Genomic DNA, 25,395 nt, shown 5'->3' on the forward strand with positions numbered 1-25,395 from the left:
TAGGATTAGTAAATCGTTATGTATAGAATTGAAACACTTAAAAATGTGTATTTTTTATATACATAAAAATCAAGGGACTCCATTAATTATAACCATAGACATAATAATATTATTATTATTATGTCTATGCTTATAACCCTCAAATGTTGATGGTTTAGCTTGGCCCCAGATTAAATATCATACTCATATTAGTATAATAGTATATGATCAGAGGCAGGTTAGAATTGTCCATTCTACAGCTAAGGATTTTTCGAGGGTATACTAAAATTACTAGGTACCTACTTAAACTTAAATCATGTATTCTATAACTAATGATACTATGATGGCTATGATAACACCTTTGATAGCATGAGCACAGAATGTGGCATGAGTATATAATAATTGATAATAAGTGTTTAAATTTTAATCGTGAGATTTATTTTAAATTTTTTTTAGTTTACGTTCAGTAATTTCATGTTTCTTACTAAGTTTCTTTATTCTATAATAAATACTAGTTATAAAGATCTAAAATATTAGACTGTGAAATAAATTACTATATTATAAAGTATTAAAAATTGCATTTCATCACAGTTGTCAAAGCAATACTTACACCTCAATATGGCTGTCGAAGTAAAATTTTGAAATACTATTATTTAATATTAATATCATTATAAATATTATAACCTTATAATGTTGTCTTTGTAATTGAATGGTTTTTACATGTACTTATATAAACTTTTAATTTTTATATGCATCTATTAGAGACTAATATATTGCTAATTTCAGTTTTTATTATGAAATTTAACTCAATTTTAAGTTTATTATTTAATTAATATTTTATTTATGTTGGAATATGTAGTATAACTAATTTTATATTAGTTTTTTAGTTATCATCTTACCCAATTATCATAACTTTATCTAATTTAATCTTAAAATATTAAGAGCTTTATGAAAGTTTATAGTTACTATTATAATTATTGTTTTTGACTTGAGTGTACAAGTATTTTTAGTTATTAGTATTATTTTTCATATACCTAATATTTAAAGATTTGTATAGTATATACTATATAGTTTTAATTTGTATTACACACTATTCCTACTAATGTTTAATAATACTTGTATAGATTATACATAGCAAATATGCATTCATAAAAATCCATTTTTTGTTTAAATTTTCAATAATATAGTGATTTTGCATCTTATAGGCTTTTATTAATATCATATAGGTAATCTGATATTATAAATTAATTTTAAAATGTATGTATGAAATACCCTATATGATACTCTAGTTAATATTCTTACCTTAAAATTGTATTTTAGGTATTTATGTTATTGATTTTTTTCAATTTTACTTTACCAATTTTTGAAATTTAATTATTGTTATTTATTTTTTCCAATATCAAACGTTAGCTAATGCCTATTTTTTTTTTTTAAACAAGTATTAAATATTGTGCCATCACATGTTATCTGTGAAAATAAAAATAGAGTTATCAACATAAATTGTTTATGTTGTAAAATATGTATAGGTATAATGTCTTCTTAGTACTTTTAGGTAAATAAAATAGAAATAATAACAATAATTAAAATACTGGAATTTTTTACAGTGTGTGTAAAATAATTAAGGAATATACAAGCATATTAAAAATCATCGATAGTAATTTTAAAATTAATTAAGAATAAAACTAAATATTTTGTTACAATAATGAAACATTAAATACCATAATAATTTTATATGTTTTGAATTAAAATATTTAGGATAAAAAGTTGGCTATAAAAAGACAATTTTTGAGATATATTCATCCATTAAAATCTATTACCAATACTTCGGATCAAAAAGAATGTTGGATAGAACAGATGAAGTATTTAGTTAAAGACTTTAAAATTCTTCTAAATTTATCATTCAAAGAGTAAATATTTTTATAATTAATACATATTCAAATTCATTATTAATATTAATTTAATATTTTAGATTTTGGTCTACAGTTGTTTTTAATAAACAAGCTACTATGGGATTATGTACATTTTTTCAAGAAGCTGCTCCTCCTCACTTAATGGATCAACTTCCAGAAGATAGTGATATTTTAAAAATTTATAATGAAATTGATTATTTTGCATATAAATTATTTAAGCGTCTAACTACATCCTCTGAAAATGAAGTAATTTTTCACAGTGTATTTTAGACAATTTATAATTATTTTTATTTTATTTTATTAGGAGAATTATATGTCACCTCATTATATGTGGGGCTTATTATGTAATAATAATATTATAACTATTCCCATGCTGTTTGATATTTGTTCAATTTATGGTCAATTATATAAAAAGGAATTAGAAATAATATTCAAGGAACTATTTACTTGTCAAAGGTTATACAAAGAAAATTTAAAAAGCTCTATTCAATTTACAATTAAAGTGAGTTACATGAAATAACAAATTAAATGCAATATTGGTATTAAACATTTTAAATAATACAATTGCTAGTGTTTAAGTCAATTTCAAGATAAAATCGAATTAGACATTGAGTATGGTAATCACAGATATCAAAGTAATGAAACTTCTACTAACATAGAAGAAGCAAATCTTTGTATGATTGAAGACATAATTAATTTTTTATTAGACACATCATATAGTATTTCAAATTTTTTGGAAATTTATCCAATAGCCTCTAGTTTTTTCTATCAAGAGAAATTACATCTTAAGTATGTATGAAAAATATAAAACCTAATTAAATATTTATAATCAACTTCTAAGTTATATGTTTTTTTATAATATTTGTTTAGAATAGCTTCTTTCTATCATAGTATAAAACCTCTAATTTATAAGAAAGTGATTGCTATGAATAAATTGGAAAAATTCCAAGAAAAGCTACATGCATCAAGATTATTACTTGTGAAGTGTGTTCGACAATGTTTAAATCATATATCTATCCAAACTACAAAAAAGTAAATATATATCTTAAATAATTTATGTTTCTAAAAACCAAAAGTTTTATATTAGGTAATTATTTTTTTTAAGATCGGAAAATGCAGTAGAAGAATATTTAGAAGTTATTAGTGAACTATTAGCATACAATGAATTTATCAATGATTATAATGTTGTGTATAATTTAATTAAAGATATAAAGAAATGTCAACAATTTAACAAAGAAATGTAAGATTTTTGAATGGTTCATATTTTATTTGAAAATATTTTAACAAAAAAAAAAAAAAATAAATACATTTTTAGAGACTCGACAAGATTTGATTATTTATTAAAATCATTAGAATTAATTAATAAACCATATACTGAATTAGAACAAAAAGAATTAGAAGAGCAACAGTTAGAGGTAATTATTTTATCAAGTTTTTTTTTTTATTTTATATTAATCAAGATAATAATTATAAATTTATATTTCAAGTTACAATCCAGTAGTTCAAATATAGAAAATGCAAAATTACAGTCCCTTATAAATAATGTTAAAGATTTATTACCCCATTTAGGAGATGGATTTATTCAGGTTAGTTAATTTATATTTTTAATTATAATATTTACTTATGATTAATGTTTTATTGTTGTGTAGAAATGTTTAGAATATTATGAAATGGATTCTGAAAAAGTTATAAATATGGTCTTGGAAAATTGTCTTCCTGCGGAACTTACTCAATACGACTTAAATCTTCCTTTGATCTCAGAGTATGAGGATAATGCTACTGGTTTTGATCCTTCAGTTAAAGGGTAAGCTGGGTAGGCTTTATTCTTTCAAGGAATAAAATATAACCTGATATTTATTGATAGACAATAATTAATATATAATAATATTATGTTTTATTTTTATTTTTATTAAGAAATAAGAAACTTAAAAAACTTAAGGCGGTCTTAGATGATAAATCTTTCCGGAATGAAATGCGAACATTTTATGAAAATTATAATTTCACTGAAATAACATGTGCTGAATTAGAGTCATATTATAACGATGAATATGATGACACATATGATGAAGTTGAATATGTCATACCAGAACCAGCAGATGAAAATGAAAAGAGAAGACCAGATGTTGTACCAAGGGTTTTAATGGAGAAAAAATCTGTAACTGAATTGGTAGAAGAAGAATCTTCAGATGATGAACCGCAACAACCATTAAATTTTCAACCATTCTGTGAAAACCCTGAAGAAGTTAGAGAACGACAAGCTAGAAGATATGCTGCAAAGCAATCTAATAGATCCAATCGAAGTAAGTATTTGCCAGTAAAAACAAAAAACTCAACATTTTTTGTAAACATGTCTTATTATGTAAGGTAAACCACAAGCAGCTGCTTCTTCGTCAGCTACCCCATCTGGATCAAATGTTGAGTTGGACAGGCAGAGAAAAAATGAGAACAAAGCATTCCGTGGGAATCATAATAGAAGAAACGCTGCAAGATATAAACAACAAAAAGGAATGTTTTGATGCTTTATATTTCTTATATTTTCTTATAAAAATACTTATACTTATTAAATGTAATTTGTAATATAAGATATTTTTACTAATATCTGACTTCTATTTTAATTTTATTCTAAAATTTTTTTTTTGAAAACATTCACTTATAGATGTTTGAAAAATATATTTTATTGTATGTTCAGTAGAACCTTGAAAGTATTGGTGGGGAGGACCAGAGGAGTCACACAAACATGTACGAAAATCACAGATAATTAAAACTTTTTATTTATTTAACATTGTTATATGTGTATCGTTGTCATGTTATAAGGTTGTATCAGGAATTAAAATATGAAGTAGTTAAGTTTTTTACGGTTTGAAATTTATTTTCTTAAATCCATGAAGTCATCTATGCGAGGTTAGGTTAAATGCGCCTATTTCTTTACTACTTATACATACAAATTTTCGGTAATTATTTTATTAATAGTAATGAAGTAAAATATTAATAATCAGTTTATAGATAAAATAAGTATTATATTATAATATATAATAATCATAAATTTATTAATTATTATTTATAGCTATATAATTTAATGGATGATTTTTTAGTTAATAATATGATATAATACGCTTTTGCAAGCATTTTATGACATTGCTAATTATCTTCTACACTTTACATGCTAGTTAAAGTAATTTAATCTAATACATCACTAATAAATCAAAAAAAAAAAAATCTTTTGTCATTTATCATGTCATTGATTTTATATCAGGAGATATATTTATTTATTTATGAAAACTAAAATATATATTAATTGTTAAATATAGTAGTTTGAAATAATACACAATACAATAATATTAATGGTTTCTGATATACCTGCTATATTGTAGAACAAAAAAGATTTGTATGATGTATACTATACTCACAATTATAGTAAGATAGTACATAAAAAAAGGCAATAGACTGCATATTAGTTTACAACTTGATATCTTTAAATAATAAAAATTTGAATTGTTGTTTATTTAAACACTTACAAATATTTTTTTTGAGTGTTGTTTGTTGAATAAATATATTTAGCATAAAGAAAAATAATAAAACATACTATATTGATCCTCTATTTGATGTTACACATAAATAGTTAAATGTATCATTGATCCTGATCACTGAGTGAAATTGGTAATTAATAATGATAAATAAATTTATTTATCATACATTTTAACATAATTATTAATTATGATCAATAACAGAAATTTGAAAAGTACTTTAGATTACTTATAAACATGCTTTATGTAAGTAAATAAATATCAAATAAATACTAATTTATTTAGTAAGTACCTAATATTTTAGTAGTATTAAAGTATTATGTTAAATTCTGAAGTACGTACTTAATCAAAATCAAACAATATTAATTGTTAAAAATATTTAAATATCTATTACATCAAAACTTGGGCTTAGGACTTAGATAGCCAACAGATATTACAATTTTATTTATATTATGGTTTTATCGGCATGTATTGACTTGGTATTACTGTTACAATATTACATAGATTTACTATTGTATGTTAAAAATAATCTATTTTATTCTGTTATTTTTAAAAAATAGAATGAATTGACTGGTTACCAGCTATTCATAAAACTGTACTACTAGCTGACAAGGGACTGTTTGTCTTAACTTTCCAGGGCATCCTCAATGCTCAATCAGTTATGTTTTTCAATAAAGTGTACTATTAATATTTGGCTATATCATGTATAAATGTATAATAAGTTATAATGTTTATAAATGAGCGTGTTCATTCATTGTGGTCAGCATTTGCCACTGCAGATATAATGTTAAGCTATTCATTGGGAATCTACTATTTAACCTCCAAAAATGAAATAATTATTTATTTATACAACTTCTATAAAAATAATAAAACATAATGTATTGATTTTTTTATTAAAATGTGTAAATATATAATTTCATAGAAAATAAAATAAATTAGGTAAGACAATTTAACTTCCAATTACAATTGATATTATATATTTTAATGTAAGACTGTAAAAGAAAAACAAAATTTTAATAGACATCCATTAATACTACTCAATGAGTTTCTTAGCTTTAAAATATCTCCTTAAGTATAAGATCTGCCATACACTTAATCCGAATAAACAAAGAATGCTGAACATACTGAACCAATGACTCTTCTGCTTGTTGATTCATTTGTATTTCGCATTTCTTCGGCACGGTGCTTCATATCAGAAAAATCTTGGACAATAGATGACGATAAATCTTCCAACATTTTCAAATCTAATTCCAAAGGTTTCAATTTAGCCACCTCTCCAAGTCCCTCATATGTTTTAGCCTCAACGCCAGTTTTAATGTTTAATGAAACCTCCTGCAAAGTTCCTCTTTGATATCCAGGTACACGGGAATTAAAGCAAATTTCAAACATATCATAATTTTCAGTACTAAACGTAAACTTCCCTTTAGTAATGTCTTGTTTATTTGCCAAGATGTGTCCTTTAGAATCTCTAACTATATAATCCATAAACTGACCTTCAATTGGTGCAATCTCATAATCACCTTTTACCAATACATTTTGTCTGAGTTCTTCACGTAAACATTTTTGTGTATTTGGATGCATAAGCCAACGGATTGGTGTAACAAATGGAAATGATAGCATTAGGATTAAACTCAATTTAACATCCATATTTATAGATGAATAGAACCACTTGATTTTATTATTGAACTCTGTAAAAACCAAAATAATAATTATGTAATATGTACAGGATGATAGAATTTTGCAATTTTATAGAAATAATATATTTAAACAGATTCATAACAAAATAATATTATAATTATAATTAAAAGAATGTATAAAGCTTTAACTATTTATAAAGATATAATCTATATAAATTTAAATCTAAACTATCTTTGGTGTCTGTAATCATAGAGTAGTCAGGATTCTGAATTTTGATTGGGAATTTTTTCTATCAATCAAACATCTTGAGACTGTAATATGAGATTCCTTATCAAGGCGGCTGTATATAAGGGGGTCCAAGGGGTCTAGACCCTTAAGACACTCCTCGAAAAAAATGTCTGGATACGGTCTTAATCAATATAAATTTATCTTATAAGCAATTTGAAATAATTGAAAATACCTACATGGTCATTGATTATTTGCTCAATAGATTAGATATAAAAGATTTCTAAGATGTTTTCGGATATTTTTCATATTTGTTTACATTTACTGAGGACAGTCAATTGAGCCTTTTCTCGGTCATTGTTAGAAATATTTTTCGTAAGAACTTTTAAATAAATACTGGCTTAGTGGGATTCATTAGTTTAAAAGATAAATAAAATGTTAATTAAACAATAAATAAATAGGTACAAATGGTATTTTAAGTGAGACATACAATATCTGCATTAAGTGAATTTTAAGGTAGAACAAGAAAATAATATCAAGATAATAATTAAAACCTAACCTATATATTAGAGTATCATAGTACCTATAAAATATTATAAATATACATACACAGTTTAATTAAAATATATATATATAATTTGTATTAAAAAACCTAAATGATAGTTTTGATTAACTAACCTAACAGGTGAATCATAGCCATATGTATTTAAGATGACCAGAGCCCTATTAACTTTAGAGATGACTGACCATTTATAATGATTAAAAATGCATGAAGCTTACGGCATAAAGGGTGTCAAGTGTCAACAGACGGTCAACCATGTCATAAGCTCTTAAACAGTTGAATGATAAACAATGAATAACATATATTAAAAATACATTTTACCTTAAAATTCGTTATCTGCTTAAAATGATTTGTTCTTCAATTGTATTTGTTGTGCTCGGCTATTGTATTTTCGTATGGATGGTGGTAATCATTTTTTCGTGTATTTGAAAATAAACTCGATTTCAGATGTAACGTAAAACCAACAAATACGTCCGGTTTATTGACATAGTGTCATACTCGAATACGAAATTATTTTATTAGTGAGTAGTATAAAAATATGTATAATAATATCTTAAATTATGCTAATCATAGTTGTGATTCGGTGAGTTGTAACTCGTGTAGAGAGTACAGACGTAACCGTACACAGACACCCAGAGTTACACATAAGCATAATATTGCATCAGTGTTATCACAAAATATTTTTGATGATGTTTACAGTTTCAGGTACAACAGTTTTGTTGACGTCGATGTTAATAAAATACAAACCATGGTTAAAGATATTTACTATTTAGATATAATAACATCGATTCCGATTTTGTGACTTTATCACAGTTTTTAGTGATTAGTGACTACTGATTATGTTAAAAAATATAGTATTAATTTTTTATTCACAATAACAAATACTTTGTCCGGCGCATGACAAATGAAATCATATTCAAGATTTTTATAAGATAATATAATATGATATATGAATAGTACGATCTCATCCACTAAATAACAGGTAATAGCCGCTATGATACTCATCCATCTATAATAATCTAGACAAATGTGGTTTCAAGCAGTAAGTTAGACGACAGACGTAATGATTTTGCAAAATCTAAAATACCATGATTCATATAATTTTGTGAAGATCATTTAATTATGATTTTCATAGAGTATGACACCTATTAGAAAAAAATTTTATGTTCTGCTTATGTCTTATATGGTTATAGTACATACATATTATTTATTATTTTAGCTGGAAATAGATTTACAAAAGTTCAAAATCATAAAACATTTAAGTTGTGGGAGCATCATCAGTAATGAACAATGACAAATCATACATTTTTTTTGTCTAGTAAATCTTATGCAAGTAATTACAACAAATCCTTGATTATTAGACAAACAATTATAATTGCAGTTCAAAATCATTTTTTATTTTTACAAAAGGTAAAATTTTATAATACAAACAATGGATATTAAAATTAATAAATATTTTTTTATTATTTTAAGAACTCACCCATTAGATTTTATTAAATAAATTATTAGATTACATAAATATTTTCTTGTAATACTTTCTTTTACAGAAATTATGAGTAGCATTGATACTGTTACTCTAATAGATAAAGATTTCTGTGAATACTGATGTGCTAGAAAATGTGCCATAAAAGCAAGTCAACTAGATGTAAGAAAATACAATATTAAACGTTAGAACTAGTAACTATAATTTTAGCTAAATTAATAAAATGTAATCATTATCTTATAATTATAATATTAACTTTTGTTTCTTTAGTATGAGAATATGCAATCCAACTAGTAGTTCTTTAGTAGGTTCTTAGAACTAATTAAATACATATTTCACAAGAAATTTCAAACATTTTTTTTTTATTTGTTAAACAGTACAATGAGTTGGAAAAATCTAATAATTAACATACAGTGAAAACTCTTTTTAACCAATTTAAAGGGATTAAAAGAATTCCTTCATTATACAAAGTTTTTGTAATAGAGAGAATTTAAAAAAGGCAAGGATTGATGTTTATTTATTGTCATTGATTTTCTATATTTTCCAAGATGACTTTTTCGCTTATTTCTTACTTTATTTCTGTATAAAATGTTAGTTATCTACTTATATTAGTTATTAATAATGTTATCATAATAGTTTTAAATCCAGTTCGGAATAATCAAGAACTTGGAGGTTTATGAAGTTCAATAATAGAAATATATATCAATATTTTTATTATTATTTATTAAATAATATGAATATGATAGTTGTAGAGTAACATCTAATCTGTTATAAAAAAAACTTTGATCAAATGTTTGTTTTGTAATATTTATATTGGACCATAAACTAAAGTGAGGCCTTTGACCTCCATATTTTCCACGTTATATGCAATACTACTATGCAACCTTTAACCAAACATCATTTCAATCTCTAAGAGTTATATCAGAAAATATATATTTTGTAAATGGTTAATTTGTAAGGTAAATCATGTCAAGACTAGTTAGAATGATTTTAATGTTTTATCCCCCATAGTCATTCCATTTACCTTAAGATTTTAACCCTCTTTTGTTTTATAGTCCACTGCCTAATACTCGGCATAATATGTCCAATCCATATAATATAATTGGCTCCATAATTGTTTTATAAAAACTACTTTTTAAACTCAACAAAATTTCGTCAGTTAATATACCTGATACTCCATTCATAATAATCCAATTTTTAACATCATTCTTAAAATCACCATTCTTTGTACCACCGTTAATAAGTACTTGAACCTATTCCAAAGATAGGCAAGTTAGTGAGTTAGTCTTTTTTTTCAACAAGTTCAAGTTGAGTTACTTATATACATTAAAAAAAAAATAGATTAAGTTAGAATATAAGTTAGTTTCTAAAATTTTCCAAATTTTTAATTTAGGTAGTTGAAAGTTAGTTTGTTTAAAATAGTAACTTTAATTAAAAGTTACTTTTTACTATAGATAAAAATATAAATTTAAAAACTTGTTTGTTCAAATGTAAATAATAAGTTATTCAACTTAGATTATTGATGATGATTGCAAAATAATATTAAACGACTGGTAATTTGATCATATGTTCCAACTAGGTAATTAAAAATAAAAGATATAAATTATATCTACAAGTTAAAGCTTTGGTTACCGTGCGTATATTATTATGTAGGTATAACTAATATAATAACTGATATAAAAAAAAGAATTGATAAGTGCTCAACGCCTGACTTTGGTACACGCTTATATTAAATAACACTCATAATTTACTTTTCATATCTTTTATAACTTTCATACTCCTTTCGGTACTTTCTTACTAAATATCATTTCCATCGTCAATTTTAATTTCATAATATTCACACTTTTGTACATCCTGTCTTCAAATATGGTTATGGACTACCTATCAAAGTACTTCTTCCATTCTTTGGAACTTTCCATTAATATTTTAAGAAACCAGTTATTACTTATTTGTATTATGTTGAGTTACCTATCATCGTACATTCCTCTATTAGTACTTCACTGTATCCTACTATTTCTTATATTTTTAACTATACACGGAGTGATGAATGTACCTATCGATTTTACAATGATGTATGTTTTTTTTTTTGTTTTGTATCAGTATTTAGTAATCTGTGTACACTATAACTTGTCGAAATAATGCTTCAATTAAAAACTTCAGGGGTGATTTCCGATGAAAAATTGAATATCCTTAGTGCATTATACAGATCAAAAGTAAACAGTTTCCTATAGTTTTCAAAAAAATCGGGAAAAACCACAACATTTTTTTTTAAATGTCGATAAAAAAAAATTTGAATGCTCATAAAAAAACTTGAAAACTTATTTCAAAGTTTCTTATAAGTTGTTCATATTGTAGCTTAAAAAAAAAAAATTCAAAAATCGTATCACAATTTTTTTTTTATTAGCGTTTAAAGTTCAAATGTTTACGAAATATGTCAAAATCGAGAAAAATTGCAAATAATTTTGTGGTTGAAAATGCATAACATTTTTAGTGTATATTTCGAAGGTTAAAAAATTCAACACAAAGTTTTCCATAAGTTTTCATTCAAACGCTATAGAGAAAACTCAAGTAAAAAAAAAAGCGTCATTATAGGAAAAAATATTATGATCGTCTACATATTTTATAAAAGTTTATACGAAATCGCGTAACGATAACAATTTTAAATATTTCTTATTATTCAAAAAGACAGTACTTACATGTCGTAGTCCGTAGATACTTGAACATTTTACCAGTTATTTATATTTGCATTTTTTTTTTACATAATTTGATTTTCAAAATATTTTGCTTATTTTAAGGCTATTTATAATCATTTGAAATAGGTACCTACTCGTTTTTTGTTTTTTTTTATAAATTTCGATAAAATTTTTTGCTTAGTTAAAATACTTGGAAATTTAACATAAAATTCCTCATGAGTAAGTCGTATAGTGATTTAAAAATTATAAGAATACCTAGGAACAATTTTTTTTTATTAGCATTTTATATTCAAATATTGATAAAATTATAGCCAAAATCATGAATATTTGCAAATAATTTTGTAGTTAAAAAGATTTAAAATTTTGTCTAAGTAGCTAAGGATTGAAAATTTAATACAAGATTCTATAATTTCTGCTTACTATAATTATAAAAGTAATTATTGTGACTTACCTACTCTATATTCTAGGTTTACTCAATAGGTATCTACAGTTACAAGCTGTTACACTTAGAATAACATTTGATATTCTATTCTTGACTTAATTGTATTTCCCTCTGTGTTACTGATTACTATTTAAGTTTCCACACACTATTTATAATTTTCATCGGGTAATAATTCTGATGATTCTGCTATACTGGATATATTCTAACTTTTGTTACATAATAGTTACAAAAATGTGTCTAATTTTGAGAACTATAAAAAAAAAAATTTATTTTTCTCAAATTATAAAATTGTTTTCTATGTAACTTTTAATTTTCATGAATGTTTTTTATCTGGCTTATATTTTATTGTTATTAAATGAATAGGTAAATAAATAACTACTCCTACTGTACAATCTATTCTAAAATTTAACTTGTAGCCATCCACTACATCAATTATATTTTTATTTCTCACCTATTGTCCTGATAAACATAAGATATTAAGATATGACGTGACAACCCGTTTATATTTATTTAGTTTTAAAACTCTCGTAATTGTTGACGGTTCAACTGTAAATCTGACGCAAATATAATGATAATTATAAAATAAATAAAAAAATTTTATTTTTAAAATTTGGAATTTGGAATTTTCCAATCTGAGATGCTACATTAACCTAGTGTTATACTATAGCACCTCAAAGCACCCATTGTTGCGCCAAGGAATCATTATACAATTCAATTTTATGTATTATGTTGTATGAATGCTCGTAAGATAAAAATTATTGGGAAGGAAAAAATCTGATGTAAACAATTTACATAAATAAATAAAATATCTAATAAATATATAATATGTGTTAAAATATATTTATCATTAAACTGATTAAACTCATAATATATACAATTATTCTTCTCTACAAACATCTATTCGTCTTGCAATGATTTATGACATTAAAATCCGGTGATTGACTAGTCTCAAATCAAAAATGATTTCAATCCTTCCAGTCTATAAACTTACGTTTATTAACTAAAGCATCGGAGTAAGCTAGCTACAAAACGCTTTTAAAGATCTCAAAATTCCTGCTTTTTCTCTTCTTGCTTCCACTCGCTATAAAAAATTTCACTCCAATACATTTTAGCCGTTAATATCCTAAATATCCTAATATCAAATCTCTCTTCTCAGACTCCCGGGTAATCCTCCCCGTCGTTTAAAGCGTATAATTGGTCACGCGTTCTCCTACCTATTCATATAATTGGAGGAAAAAACATAATAAAAATCTTTCATGTTGAATTAGCATTACTGAACTCTCCCTCCACTTAATCCGTAATTTATTGTATTACATTTATTACTTATTACCTATTGTATTTTTTATAAAGACTAATATTCGTTTAAAAGAAAAAAAAAATTATGAAAGAAATATTTAAAAAATATTAATAGTTTTTGAAGTAATAAGTGGTCCATAATTAAATATAATCACCTGATTTATACTGCCATTTTGATGTTTTAAGCGTCAGGTTAACCATTGATTATCTAATAATAATAATAATTTATGCCATGTATATAGGACACCTTTATTGCTTGTACAATGGATTGTTATTATTTTAATTAAAATGATAAGATTTATACAGCTAGTAGATTATATTTTAAAATGAAAAAAATGTCTTCAGTAAGTCGAGAAATTCATTGAAGATAACATGGTATAAATATCAACAACGAAATAAAATAAAAATTAAACTCGCTTACTCATTAATCTACAGAGAATGCATTGGTTTCAACAATAAAATTCGATGATGTCATAGCAGATTTTCTACTCAAAGCGCGAAAAATACATTTTTAACATAAATAAAAAATACAATCACTAAATAAAGTCAAAATAAAATGTACTTGTTTTATTTAAATTTTAAATATTATTGTAATAAAAAAAAAATGAAAAAAACATCTCATAAATTTAATATTTTTTTTTATTATTGATTTGTAATAATTTGTGTTTAATTGTACCTATTATATTATACGAAGTGATTCTTTTATCGAATAACACTCATTATTTCAAAATCTATCACCCAACGTTTTTAAAATTATTATTTTTTAGATAATATCCAGTTGAAATAAAACAACATTTTTAAGTTTCTTACTATTTTGAATAACAACGTACGTTTTTTAATTTCATTTTCGGGAGCAGAATATTTTTTAAAATATTTCTTTACATAAAAATTACAATTTTGTCGAGTATTTTTTAAGTTATAAGTATATATAAAGCTCTGATGTCTTGGTGAATGGATTGAAGTGTTACGGGAATACCCAACGAAATGTTTATATCTATCTAATACTCTGATTTATATAGTATGTATACTGTTATAACTCAAAAACTATACTCTTCGAATTTTGATTTTTTGGTAGAACGCTATAGTATTTAAAAATGAAATTAAACATGTATGTTGTCGTTCAAAATAGTAAGAAGATGAATAATATTAGAAAATATAGAAGTTTTTTAATGTTGTTTTATTTTAACTGGAAATTATATAAAAGAAATATCTTTAAAAACTTTATAGATTTTTAAAATGAAAATTATTATTTGGTAAAAGAATCACCCGGTACATGAATTAATATTATAATTCATAAATCATTAATTAATAATATTACATACAATATCGGATGTACTCTTAGGTATACAACAACTACTTAAACTTAAATATTTATCAAATTTAACAGTCTCCGGTGCATATGCATGTCTGTTTCATGATAACATTTTATGCGGTGGGTAGGTCTTACGAACAAGCAGCAAGCCATTTCCTAGGCGCCACACAGACTGGTATCGACCTCCCTTTAATACGATTGCCTCCCCGACTTTATTTTTACACCTCTGTCCTTGATATTTAGCAAAAGGTTTTATAAAATAAATATTCTCCAATACCTAATAATGTTATCAAAACAAAAATAATTTGTGTATCAAAGTTACTTTTTAATGCACTTAAAATACTCAATATTTTTTAATATATTTTTACGTCTATGTTTTTATTATAGAGTTTTGACATTAATCCATTGCCCTAGTCCTGCAGCTACATACTGAGTGGGCGGAAGCCTAGAAATGACGTCACCCTTCAACCTCCGCCCGACATCCCTATTATTGATTTTCACCCTTGCTTTCTTCGGCCATGCACAGGCGCAACTTAAGGGATATACACAAGTAGTTTACTGGTGGATGCTGATGAGTTCGTGTTTGTAGGTCGGAAATTTTCACTACCTATGTTGTGATATTTAAATTAAAGGTAATTTATTATTCATGTACCTACCTAGTCAAACTTGTTTTAATTAAAAAAAATTTTTATTTTTTATACAATGTACACCTATCTATTTTATAGCCTTATAGGGTAGGAAAAATATTATTTAAATAATATCACATTTTATAGGTACGATTATAAAAGGCGTCAAACATGTCTTCAGTAAAAGTAGCCGTTCGAGTACGGCCTTTTAACAATCGAGAGACATCAAGGGATTGTAAATGCATTATAGAAATGGCTGGATACACTACATGTAAGTTTTAAAACTTTCAAAATTTAAAGATAAAAAATAATTAGCTCCTCCCTGTATGTATTGAGAAGCGATTTGTTATATCTATAAATAATTTATATTAAATTTCAATCATAAATATTGTTATCAATTAAACATTAAAAAAAAAAAAATCTAAGAACTTCATGCTTTTATTTATCGAGTAATAAAAATATTATAATAGTATAAATAAATAGGTACCTAGATACATCGTTTACAGAAAACATTTTTTAGAGGGAGGGTGAGGTAAAAATCATAACTAATGTAAATTACAAATTTAAACTTTTAATATATAAGTAAAATATATTTTTGTAATGAAGGGAGGGGCAAACACACCATTATATATATTATATATATGTGTCTATTAATAAATAGATATCTACGTAAATCAAATTAATATTTTATTAGTAAGCAATGAATTTTAAATTGATCTAATATTTTTGCGGTAGTATATTTAATTATTATTAAATAACATAAAAAGTTATTTTAGTTAAAAATATAAAATATGTATTTCTATGCAACCTTTTATTTTTGATATTCATTTAAATACAATATGTATATTATTTGTGTAAACTTATGAGATCCATTAATTTAAGACATAGTTTTGAAAAAAAGGATTCATTTCAGGTATCTTACAATATCTTTTTAAAAATTTATAAATAAGCTTTCTAAAACCATCATATTTAAAATGTTTATCTTCAATAATAAGAATTTCAAATAATAATAATAATAATAATAATTTAAATAGTTAATTGTGTAGCAAAGATCCAATTAATGTTTATTTGTACGTTTTTATTATTGCAGCTATAACGAATCCGAAACTCCCACCTAATGTTAAAGATGCAACAAAAAGCTTTAATTTTGACTATTCTTATTGGTCTCAAAATGTAAGTCATAAAATTATTTCTATTATTGATTAAATAAAATTCAATATTCCTTTATTTTAGCCTTCAGATCCAAATTTTGCATCCCAGACTATGGTGTATAGAGACATCGGTGAAGAAATGTTACAGCATGCTTTTGAAGGTATATTTAATATTGTTTTACTTCTAACTATTATTTTTACTATTATTATATCTTTTGCTAATCTATAGTTGTTTGAATTATTTAAGGGTACAATGTTTGCATATTTGCATATGGCCAAACAGGAGCTGGAAAATCATATACTATGATGGGACGACAAGAAGAAGAAGGTCAAGAAGGCATAATACCATTAATTTGCAAAGATTTATTTCACAGGATTAGATCAACTACCAGTGATGAATTACAATACTCTGTTGAGGTTAAACATGTTAAATTTAAAAAGTTGTATTTATAGCTTCAAATATTTATTTTAATTTCAGGTTAGTTACATGGAAATATACTGTGAACGTGTTCGCGATCTGTTAAATCCTAAAAATAAAGGTAATCTTCGAGTTCGTGAACATCCTTTATTAGGACCTTATGTAGAAGATTTATCAAAACTTGCTGTTACTACTTACCAAAACATCCATGATCTCATAGACGAAGGCAACAAAGCCAGGTAAACATTTTGACATGTTTAAAATCTTTAAAAGGTATAAAGTATTAAATAATTTAATTTATGTCTTTTTTCTTTTATTAATGCTTAACAATAATTTTGTATGTATTTCTTTTTTTTTTTATTTATTTCTATCAGAACAGTTGCAGCAACAAATATGAATGAAACATCTAGTCGTTCCCATGCAGTTTTTACCATATTTTTTACTCAAAAACGATTAGATGAAATGACTCAGTTAACTACTGAAAAAGTTAGTAAAATATCATTGGTTGATTTGGCTGGTTCAGAAAGAGCAGATTCAACTGGTGCAAAAGGAACTAGACTTAAAGAAGGTGCTAATATTAACAAAAGTTTAACTACTCTAGGAAAGGTTATATCTGGATTAGCTGAAATGGTATGTATGCGAATGATTTATATATATGTAACTAAATATATTTTAATGACTACAATACATTGTGTACATTAATGAACATCATATTTATGTATATTATATTATTATTTTGCAATAATTTTACCAATATAAAGAAGTAATTTATTTTTTAAGTCAAACTACTTGTAGTACATTAAAATGTATTTAAAAATATTAGGATTGTATTATTTTAATTTTTCTAAAATTATAATTATAATTAATCATTATATTTGATTTTTCATATTTTTCACTTTCAAATGGCTAATAGTCAGTAAGTATTTTTGTTCATGTTTACTCGAAATTATTTGTACATTTTTATTTCATTAAACTAGGCTTCTAAAAAAAAGAAAAAAGGAGATTTTATTCCATATCGTGATTCTGTTCTAACTTGGCTTTTAAGAGAGAATCTTGGGGGAAACTCTAAGACTGCAATGATTGCTGCTATTAGTCCTGCAGATATTAATTATGACGAAACATTATCTACTCTACGGCAAGCTATTAATAATATTAATTTGTAATAGTTTTTATTGATCTATGTTATATTTTATTGTAGGTATGCTGATCGAGCAAAACAAATAGTATGCAAAGCTATTGTTAATGAAGATGCTAATGCTAAACTTATCCGTGAACTCAAAGAAGAAATTCAAAGACTTCGAGACTTATTAAAAGCTGAAGGAATTGTAGTACAAGAAGGTATATTTTTTAATATTTGTTATTAGAAGTACCAAATTAAGTATTTAACTTAATTAGTTTGGTGATAGTGGTTTTTATTTTTATGAAAATCAGGTGGTAAAATGGTTTATGGGAAACTTAAAGAAAACCGTAAGTAGGGGTCGCCTCTCATGCTTTCAGTGACCTATTTCTATAAAGCTCGCTTGGCTTTGACATATATTATACATTGTATAATTACTCATACTTAAATTCTCTATAATAAAAAACTAAAATAATAATAATTGCGCTTAGCTACCATTATCTGCATCATTTTAAACATACATTTAATTGTACATTTATAATGATTTTTTATTTATTTTTAGGAGATGATGGAGTCAAAATGCTGAAGGACGGTGATGAAAAACCGAATATTCCTTCATCTATGATTGCTGAAGAGGCTGTTGACCAACTTCAAGCTAGTGAAAAATTGATTGCTGGTATAAAAATATTTTCATTATTCAATATTGTATATAATTTAACTGTTTTATTTTTTTTGTATAAAAGAACTTAATGAAACATGGGAAGAAAAATTAAAACGTACTGAAGAAATACGAATTCAAAGGGAAGCTGTATTTGCTGAAATGGGAGTAGCGGTTAAAGAAGATGGTGATACAGTTGGAGTATTTTCTCCACAAAAAGTAAAATTGGCTCAATTTTTATTTGGTAATCAATTAATATTGCTTGTTGTTTATTAAGACTCCACATTTAGTCAACCTAAACGAAGATCCATTTATGTCTGAATGTCTTATATATTACATCAAAGAGGGTGTAACACGTGTTGGATCTGCAGAATCTAAAATCACTCAAGATATTCGATTGTGTGGTTCATATATACAACGTGAACATTGTCGATTTGAAAATTCTAATGGTGTTGTTACTTTAATACCGATAAAAGGTGCCTTATGTTATGTAAATGGACGAGAACTCACAGATCCTATTGTATTGAAAACAGGTTCAAGAGTAATTCTCGGAAAAAATCATGTTTTCAGATTTAATCATCCAGAACAAGGTAAACTGATAAATATATCATTCATGTAGCAGAATTTTTTTAAAATTTATTATGTTTAGTTAGAGAACGAAGAGAACATAAGAACAAGATAGAAGTAACAGCCGAAAACATTAAAGAAAGTAATTGAAATATTAATTTGTAATTAAGGTGTTTCTGGATTATATTATATACAATTATATTTTAGTCGCATCTAAACCAGAAAAAAGTTCTCCTGCTGAAACTCCAATTAATAGTGAGTATGTTGATTGGAACTTTGCACAAATTGAATTACTAGAAAAACAAGGAATAGATCTGAAACAAGATATGAAACTTAAGCTAAATGCTCTTGAAGAACAGTTCAAGAAAGATAAAGAAACGGCAGATCAAATATTTGAAGAACAACGCAAAGTGATAAAAATATGAAATTAAAAAAATAGTTAATAAAAATTCTAATATTTTCATTTTTATATTCCTAATTATAGAATTATGAGGCTAGAATAGATGCACTTCAGAAACAAGTTGAAGAACAAAGTATGACCATGTCAATGTACAGTTCTTATACTCCAGATGATTTTGTTCAAGAAGAAGATATTTTTGGTACACAATACAGTTTAATATAAATGTTTTAGTATGATAAATTATTTTAAATTACAATTTTAGTTAATCCATTGTTTGATGCTGAATGCAATTGGACTGACAAAGAATATCAATTAGTTTTGACAACCTGTCGTAAATGGAAATATCATCAATTTACATCATTACGGGATGATTTATGGGGAAATGCTGTCTTTTTGAAAGAAGCCAATGCTATATCAGTCGAATTAAAGAAAAAGGTATAAAATTTTGATAAATTTAATAATATAATTAGTATAATTTATTTGTTTTATTTTTCAGGTTCAATTTCAATTTACGTTATTAACAGATACTCTATATTCTCCATTACCTCTGGACTTCTTGACCGATGATGATGATATAGATAGACCGTTTCCTCGTACATATGTTGCAATAGAAGTACTTGATACAAAGAACGGTGCCACTCATTATTGGACTTTAGATAAATTGAAGTGAGTATTTGCGAGTTACTCATATTTATTAGGTTATAAGGTGGGGTAATTCTAACGCTTATCTTTGTGTTAGAACAAGGTTGGATCTTATGCGCCAAATATATAATGGGGATATTGAAAGTCCCCAGAAATCACCTTGTGAGTTCAAGGATGATTTTTTCCAATGTCTGACTGCCTGCACCCCTAACAAGTCTTTCTCCTATTTGATACCCTCAAGGTTAGTGTTCCCTATATAAGTCCTATGCATAAGGTTTAAGTGGTTTGTCAGACATGCTTCTTTCGAGAAAATATTAGGCTAATTATCGGCTAATTATCCCTGCATAAATTGTCAATTTTCTATAAATATTTTATGATATCAAAATTATTGAGATATTGCTACAATACTAAACATTTTTATTTATTTATTTTGTTTATTTATAGACAAAGATTAGAACTTATGCGAGAAATGTATCAAAACGAAGCTGAAATATCACCTACATCACCTGACTTTAATATAGAAGCAATTACAGGTGGAGATCCATTTTATGATAGATTTCCATGGTTTAGACTTATTGGTAGAGCGTTTATCTATTTGAGCAATCTTATGTATCCTGTGCCCTTAATACATAAAGTATCTATCGTTAATGAAAAAGGTGATGTTAAAGGTTACCTACGTGTTGCTATACAAGCAGTTTCAGGTATATAATATTAAGTATTATAATATAATAATTTTTAGTTACATTCAAATAATAATTTATAAAATATATAAAATTATAGAAGATGAGACTTCTGATAACTCTTGTGGAGTAAGACAATTTGCAAAGATTTCTTTTAATGACAAAGATCTGTTAGGTCGATTGTCTGGAAAAAAAAATACTGATATTATTGAAAGGATTGTCACGGGGAAAAGTAGCAGCAACAAAAGCGATGGTACTAAATATAATTTTTATATTGTCTACTTAAAATTATAATTGTTGAGAAATCATTTTAGAAATTGAAGCTGATGGAGATAGTGGTCATGGAGATAGTTCGGTATCCTCTGAAATTAAAGATGAAGAACTTCCAAGTCACTTGTTGATTAGTAAAGATTTTACGTTTAGAGTTACTTTATTACAAGCTGTCGGTGTTCCCGACGAATATGCTGATATTTTTTGTCAATTCAAGTAATTTAAAGTTTAAATAGCTATCCAATATTTTAAAAATTATTTAATTAATCATAACTTATATTTTTTTATTTTTAGTTTCTTGCATAGACATGATGATGCATTTTCTACCGAGCCTGTGAAAAATTGTGGTAAAGGCACTCCTGTTGGGTTTTACCATGTACAAAATGTAAGTATTTAATTTATAAAATGTTTCATAAAATAATATGTTATTTTTATTATAGATTACTGTTCCTGTTACTAAATCATTTGTAGAATATATAAAGACACAGCCAATTGTGTTTGAAGTTTTTGGACATTATCAAAAACACCCTCTTCACAATGATGCTAAGCAAGATAGTACTTTGTATGTTTAATTAAATGTTTAGTTAGAATTGAGAATATGAAATAAAATTATAATATATTATTTTATCATATTCTAGTGTTCGACAGCCTCCAAGAAGAATGTTACCTCCATCAATACCAATTAGTTTACCAGTACGATCCCCAAAATTTGGAGTATTGCCTTCATTGTGCACATCACACATACATGCCAAGTATGATTTATTGGTTTGGTTTGAAATATGTGAACTTGGTAAGTTACTTAAATAATTAATGAATCGTTTTAATAAAATAAAATATATGTATTAGGTCCTGATGGGGATTATGTACCGTGTGTGGTTGATCATAGTGAAGATCTACCATGCCGTGGATTGTTTATGCTACATCAAGGTTTACAACGTCGCATACGTATTACAATAGTACATGAAACTGCTCCAGAATTACGTTGGAAAGAAATACGGGAACTAGTTGTGGGTCGTATTCGCAATATACCTCAATCAGAAGATGATGATACAGACAATTCAGTACTCTCGCTTGGTCTATTCCCTGGAGAATACCTTGAAATACCTGGTGAAGATCGTTGTATGTTTCGTTTTGAAGCAGCATGGGATAGTTCATTACACAATTCCATACTTCTTAATAGAATATCTACTGGAGGAGAACATATTTTTATGACTATATCAGCTTATTTAGAGGCAATAATTAATAATTAAATAAATTGAGAATTGAATTTAAATGAATTAATTGATAATACATTTTAGTTGGAAAACTGTGGATGTCCAGCAATAATTACCAAGGACTTAAGCATGGTTATCTATGGTAGAGATGCACGTACAGGACCTAGATCTTTAAAACATCTATTCAGTGGCAATTACAAAAACAGTGAAGCAAATCGGTTATCTGGAATTTACGAACTTGTGCTGAAAAGAGCTTCAGAAGCAGGTAGTCCAGGTAGTTTTCGTGACAAAAGAAAAATGCAGTAGAAACACTAGAAACCACAAGAGTTGTTGGCTTGTAGATTTTGTAGTTAAAGTTTCTTCCATTTTAGAAATTTTTTATGGTAGATGTTGTTTGTAATATTTTGTATAGGTGTCCAAAGACGCCAAAGACGTGTTTTGGATACAAGTTCTACATATGTCCGAGGTGAAGAAAATCTTGAAGGTTGGAAACCACGTGGTGACAGTTTAATATTTGATCACCAATGGGAACTAGAGAAACTCACCAGACTTGAAGAAGTTGGCCGCACTCGACACATGATTCTTCTTAGAGAACGGCTAGGTCTTGACAAAGTACCAATCACCAAATCTGAAAAGGTATTTCATCTATACCTGTCCATATTAGCTTATATTTTGTATTATAAATCATATGTATCATAGGAGGTTTGTAACATAATAGCCAAAGCATCAAGTTCCACTAAAGATATAATGAGACCACCTAGCCCTGTGGCATTGCGCAATATCGACCCCAGTGTTTATGAGCCTTGGCAGATGAATGAGAGAGAAAGATTCTTGGCTACTAAATGTATCAAGCTTATTCAAGGAAGAATACCATCTAAAGTATACTTATATAATTAAATACTATTCTATTTTAAATGAATTAAGTAATATTAAAATATAATAAACTTTCCTCTTTTTTGTAGGAAAATTTATTACCATCTTACATTAATGTACTTACTCCAACTGATGATAAAACTGATTCAAATATCAGTCATTCATCAAGCTGTGTTACCATTTCAAATCATGAGTATAAAAACTATATTATTTTTATTAAATTGTATTTTATTTATTACTATAAACATTTTTTTTTAAATTTTTGATTTTAGATTATTCTCCCCGGACCGCAGTTTTCAACGTGGTATAAATATGAGTGACTCCATTTACCTCAATCAAGATGTTATGATTTCTTCTCATTCATCAACATCTGAACCACAACTCGTGCTTTATGTGCCAGAAGTTGAAGAGATAAGAATTAGCCCAGTAGTTTCGAGGAAAGGTTATTTGAACATATTAGAACATAAAACTAATGGATGGAAAAAACGATGGGTGGTAAATATTTTTTCTAATAATTGAATATATTTGAATATAAAAAAAACATATTTTATAGTAAAAATAATCAATTGTTGTTATGATTTTGTTGCATAATTTTAATGTTTATTAATTTTCAGACTGTGAGACGTCCGTATGTATTTATATTTAGAGATGAAAAAGATCCCGTAGAAAGGGCATTGATCAACTTAACTACAGCTCAAGTTGAATATTCTGAAGATCAATTAGCTATGGTCAAAGTACCAAATTCATTCAGGTAATGTATTTACATTTTAGTTAATTTAATATATAATATTTATTTATCTGAAATTAAAAATAGTGCTATGAATACAAAATTTTTTTTATTTAAAAATTTTCAACTATCTTAAGTTAGTAAAGTCTAATAACAAAATGACAGTACATAATATATGTATTTTATATTAATGGAAAAAAAAAGGAAATACAAAAATTCTAGTTTCAAATTTATAATAATATTGAAATTCTAAATTTATAATGGTAATCTCTAATAATTATTACTAATACATACATCATACATGTTATTTATACATGTTCTGAATATTTAATTATTCAAGTTTAATATAGAAGACATTAAGGTTAAAAATTAAATAAGTAAATTATAATTTTTTTTGTTAAAAAAAAATGTTAACATGAATATTTTATTTTACATTTAGTGTTGTCACCAAGCATAGGGGCTATTTAATGCAAACACTATTAGACAAAGAAGTATATGAATGGCTGTATGCCATAAACCCTCTTTTAGCCGGTCAAATTCGGTATGTTATTAGTAGGTATTATTAATAGTTTTATGCACAATATTGTAACGTTTACTCAAATGTTTTTTAGGTCTAAAACATCACGGCAAATAATGCCAAATGGACAAAATCAAAAGCCTGCATTTGTGTCCAATCCAATTGACACACATTAAAAGAAAATATCAAAAGTTTATGCATACTTTTTATTATACCTATGTGTATATTTGTTTGTGTATGTCCTTAAATGTTAAATTTAATCACATTTAAATACCAGCACTGTTGTTTTACGATATACCATTTAGTAATGTGCCATTGAATTGTTGCGCTTTATTTTATTATGCTGCCAAACACGTATGATTGCTTTTAAAAAAAGGTTTAATACATTTAAAATTTTAAAACAAAGGTTGTGAAATAGTCTATTCAATACTGTATAATTATCGGTCTTTCTTATCTCTTATTTTTTTATAC

General features: G+C 25.8%; 3 protein-coding genes across 12 annotated transcripts; 2 read left to right on the plus strand and 1 right to left on the minus strand.

Annotated features, from left to right (window-relative positions):
* The first annotated feature begins 389 nt into the window (after window positions 1-389).
* On the plus strand, window positions 390-4,740 carry LOC114132848 (activating signal cointegrator 1 complex subunit 2). The gene is made up of 12 exons (XM_027998435.2): window positions 390-609; window positions 1,735-1,886; window positions 1,949-2,135; window positions 2,194-2,391; window positions 2,461-2,678; window positions 2,760-2,921; window positions 2,995-3,129; window positions 3,205-3,304; window positions 3,377-3,475; window positions 3,539-3,693; window positions 3,804-4,189; window positions 4,254-4,740. Exons 1-12 carry the CDS (start codon window positions 598-600, stop codon window positions 4,403-4,405), a joined length of 1,956 nt encoding a protein of 651 aa, XP_027854236.1. The 5' UTR covers window positions 390-597; the 3' UTR covers window positions 4,406-4,740.
* A 1,547-nt stretch (window positions 4,741-6,287) lies between these two features.
* On the minus strand, window positions 6,288-8,514 carry LOC114132836 (transmembrane emp24 domain-containing protein bai-like). Its single transcript, XM_027998424.2, has 2 exons — window positions 8,160-8,514; window positions 6,288-7,101 (listed from the first exon to the last, which is right to left on the minus strand). Exon 2 carries the CDS (start codon window positions 7,058-7,060, stop codon window positions 6,506-6,508), a length of 555 nt encoding a protein of 184 aa, XP_027854225.2. The 5' UTR covers window positions 7,061-7,101; window positions 8,160-8,514; the 3' UTR covers window positions 6,288-6,505.
* Window positions 8,515-8,665: 151 nt separating this feature from the next.
* Window positions 8,666-25,197, plus strand: LOC114132835 (kinesin-like protein unc-104). Of its 10 annotated transcripts, none has more exons than XM_050198692.1 (37): window positions 8,666-8,820; window positions 9,058-9,248; window positions 9,386-9,483; window positions 15,452-15,696; window positions 15,838-15,961; window positions 16,781-16,863; window positions 16,924-17,002; window positions 17,089-17,258; window positions 17,320-17,498; window positions 17,634-17,889; window positions 18,237-18,394; window positions 18,458-18,597; window positions 18,691-18,726; window positions 18,939-19,052; window positions 19,120-19,253; window positions 19,312-19,624; window positions 19,684-19,743; window positions 19,809-20,011; window positions 20,086-20,200; window positions 20,264-20,436; window positions 20,498-20,667; window positions 20,741-20,884; window positions 21,088-21,344; window positions 21,424-21,576; window positions 21,638-21,809; window positions 21,888-21,978; window positions 22,034-22,155; window positions 22,232-22,383; window positions 22,440-22,825; window positions 22,892-23,081; window positions 23,220-23,443; window positions 23,507-23,686; window positions 23,770-23,873; window positions 23,953-24,175; window positions 24,295-24,431; window positions 24,847-24,959; window positions 25,019-25,197. In XM_050198692.1, the coding sequence occupies exons 5-37, from the start codon at window positions 15,862-15,864 to the stop codon at window positions 25,039-25,041; spliced, it is 5,154 nt and encodes a 1,717-aa protein (XP_050054649.1). In that variant the 5' UTR covers window positions 8,666-8,820; window positions 9,058-9,248; window positions 9,386-9,483; window positions 15,452-15,696; window positions 15,838-15,861; the 3' UTR covers window positions 25,042-25,197. The 10 variants fall into 10 exon arrangements, with proteins under 10 accessions (XP_050054649.1, XP_050054644.1, XP_050054647.1 ...); XM_050198687.1 differs by having other exon boundaries at window positions 24,847-24,948; XM_050198690.1 differs by having other exon boundaries at window positions 22,892-23,072; window positions 24,847-24,948.
* The last annotated feature ends 198 nt before the right edge of the window (window positions 25,198-25,395 follow it).

This window comes from Aphis gossypii, chromosome 1 (genome assembly GCF_020184175.1).
Source record: "Aphis gossypii isolate Hap1 chromosome 1, ASM2018417v2, whole genome shotgun sequence".
Lineage (NCBI taxonomy): Eukaryota > Metazoa > Arthropoda > Insecta > Hemiptera > Aphididae > Aphis > Aphis gossypii.

Coding starts and splice junctions, on each gene's coding strand:
- LOC114132848 (XM_027998435.2), top strand. Junction 2,392..2,460: donor CTATTCAATTTACAATTAAA/GTGAGTTACATG, acceptor TACAATTGCTAG/TGTTTAAGTCAATTTCAAGA. Junction 3,694..3,803: donor TTTGATCCTTCAGTTAAAGG/GTAAGCTGGGTA, acceptor ATTTTTATTAAG/AAATAAGAAACTTAAAAAAC.
- LOC114132835 (XM_050198687.1), top strand. CDS start 15,862: ATGTCTTCAGTAAAAGTAGCCGTTCGAGTACGGCCTTTTAACAATCGA. Junction 15,962..16,780: donor AATGGCTGGATACACTACAT/GTAAGTTTTAAA, acceptor TTATTATTGCAG/CTATAACGAATCCGAAACTC. Junction 17,003..17,088: donor GTTACAGCATGCTTTTGAAG/GTATATTTAATA, acceptor GAATTATTTAAG/GGTACAATGTTTGCATATTT.
- LOC114132836 (XM_027998424.2), bottom strand. CDS start 7,060: ATGGATGTTAAATTGAGTTTAATCCTAATGCTATCATTTCCATTTGTT.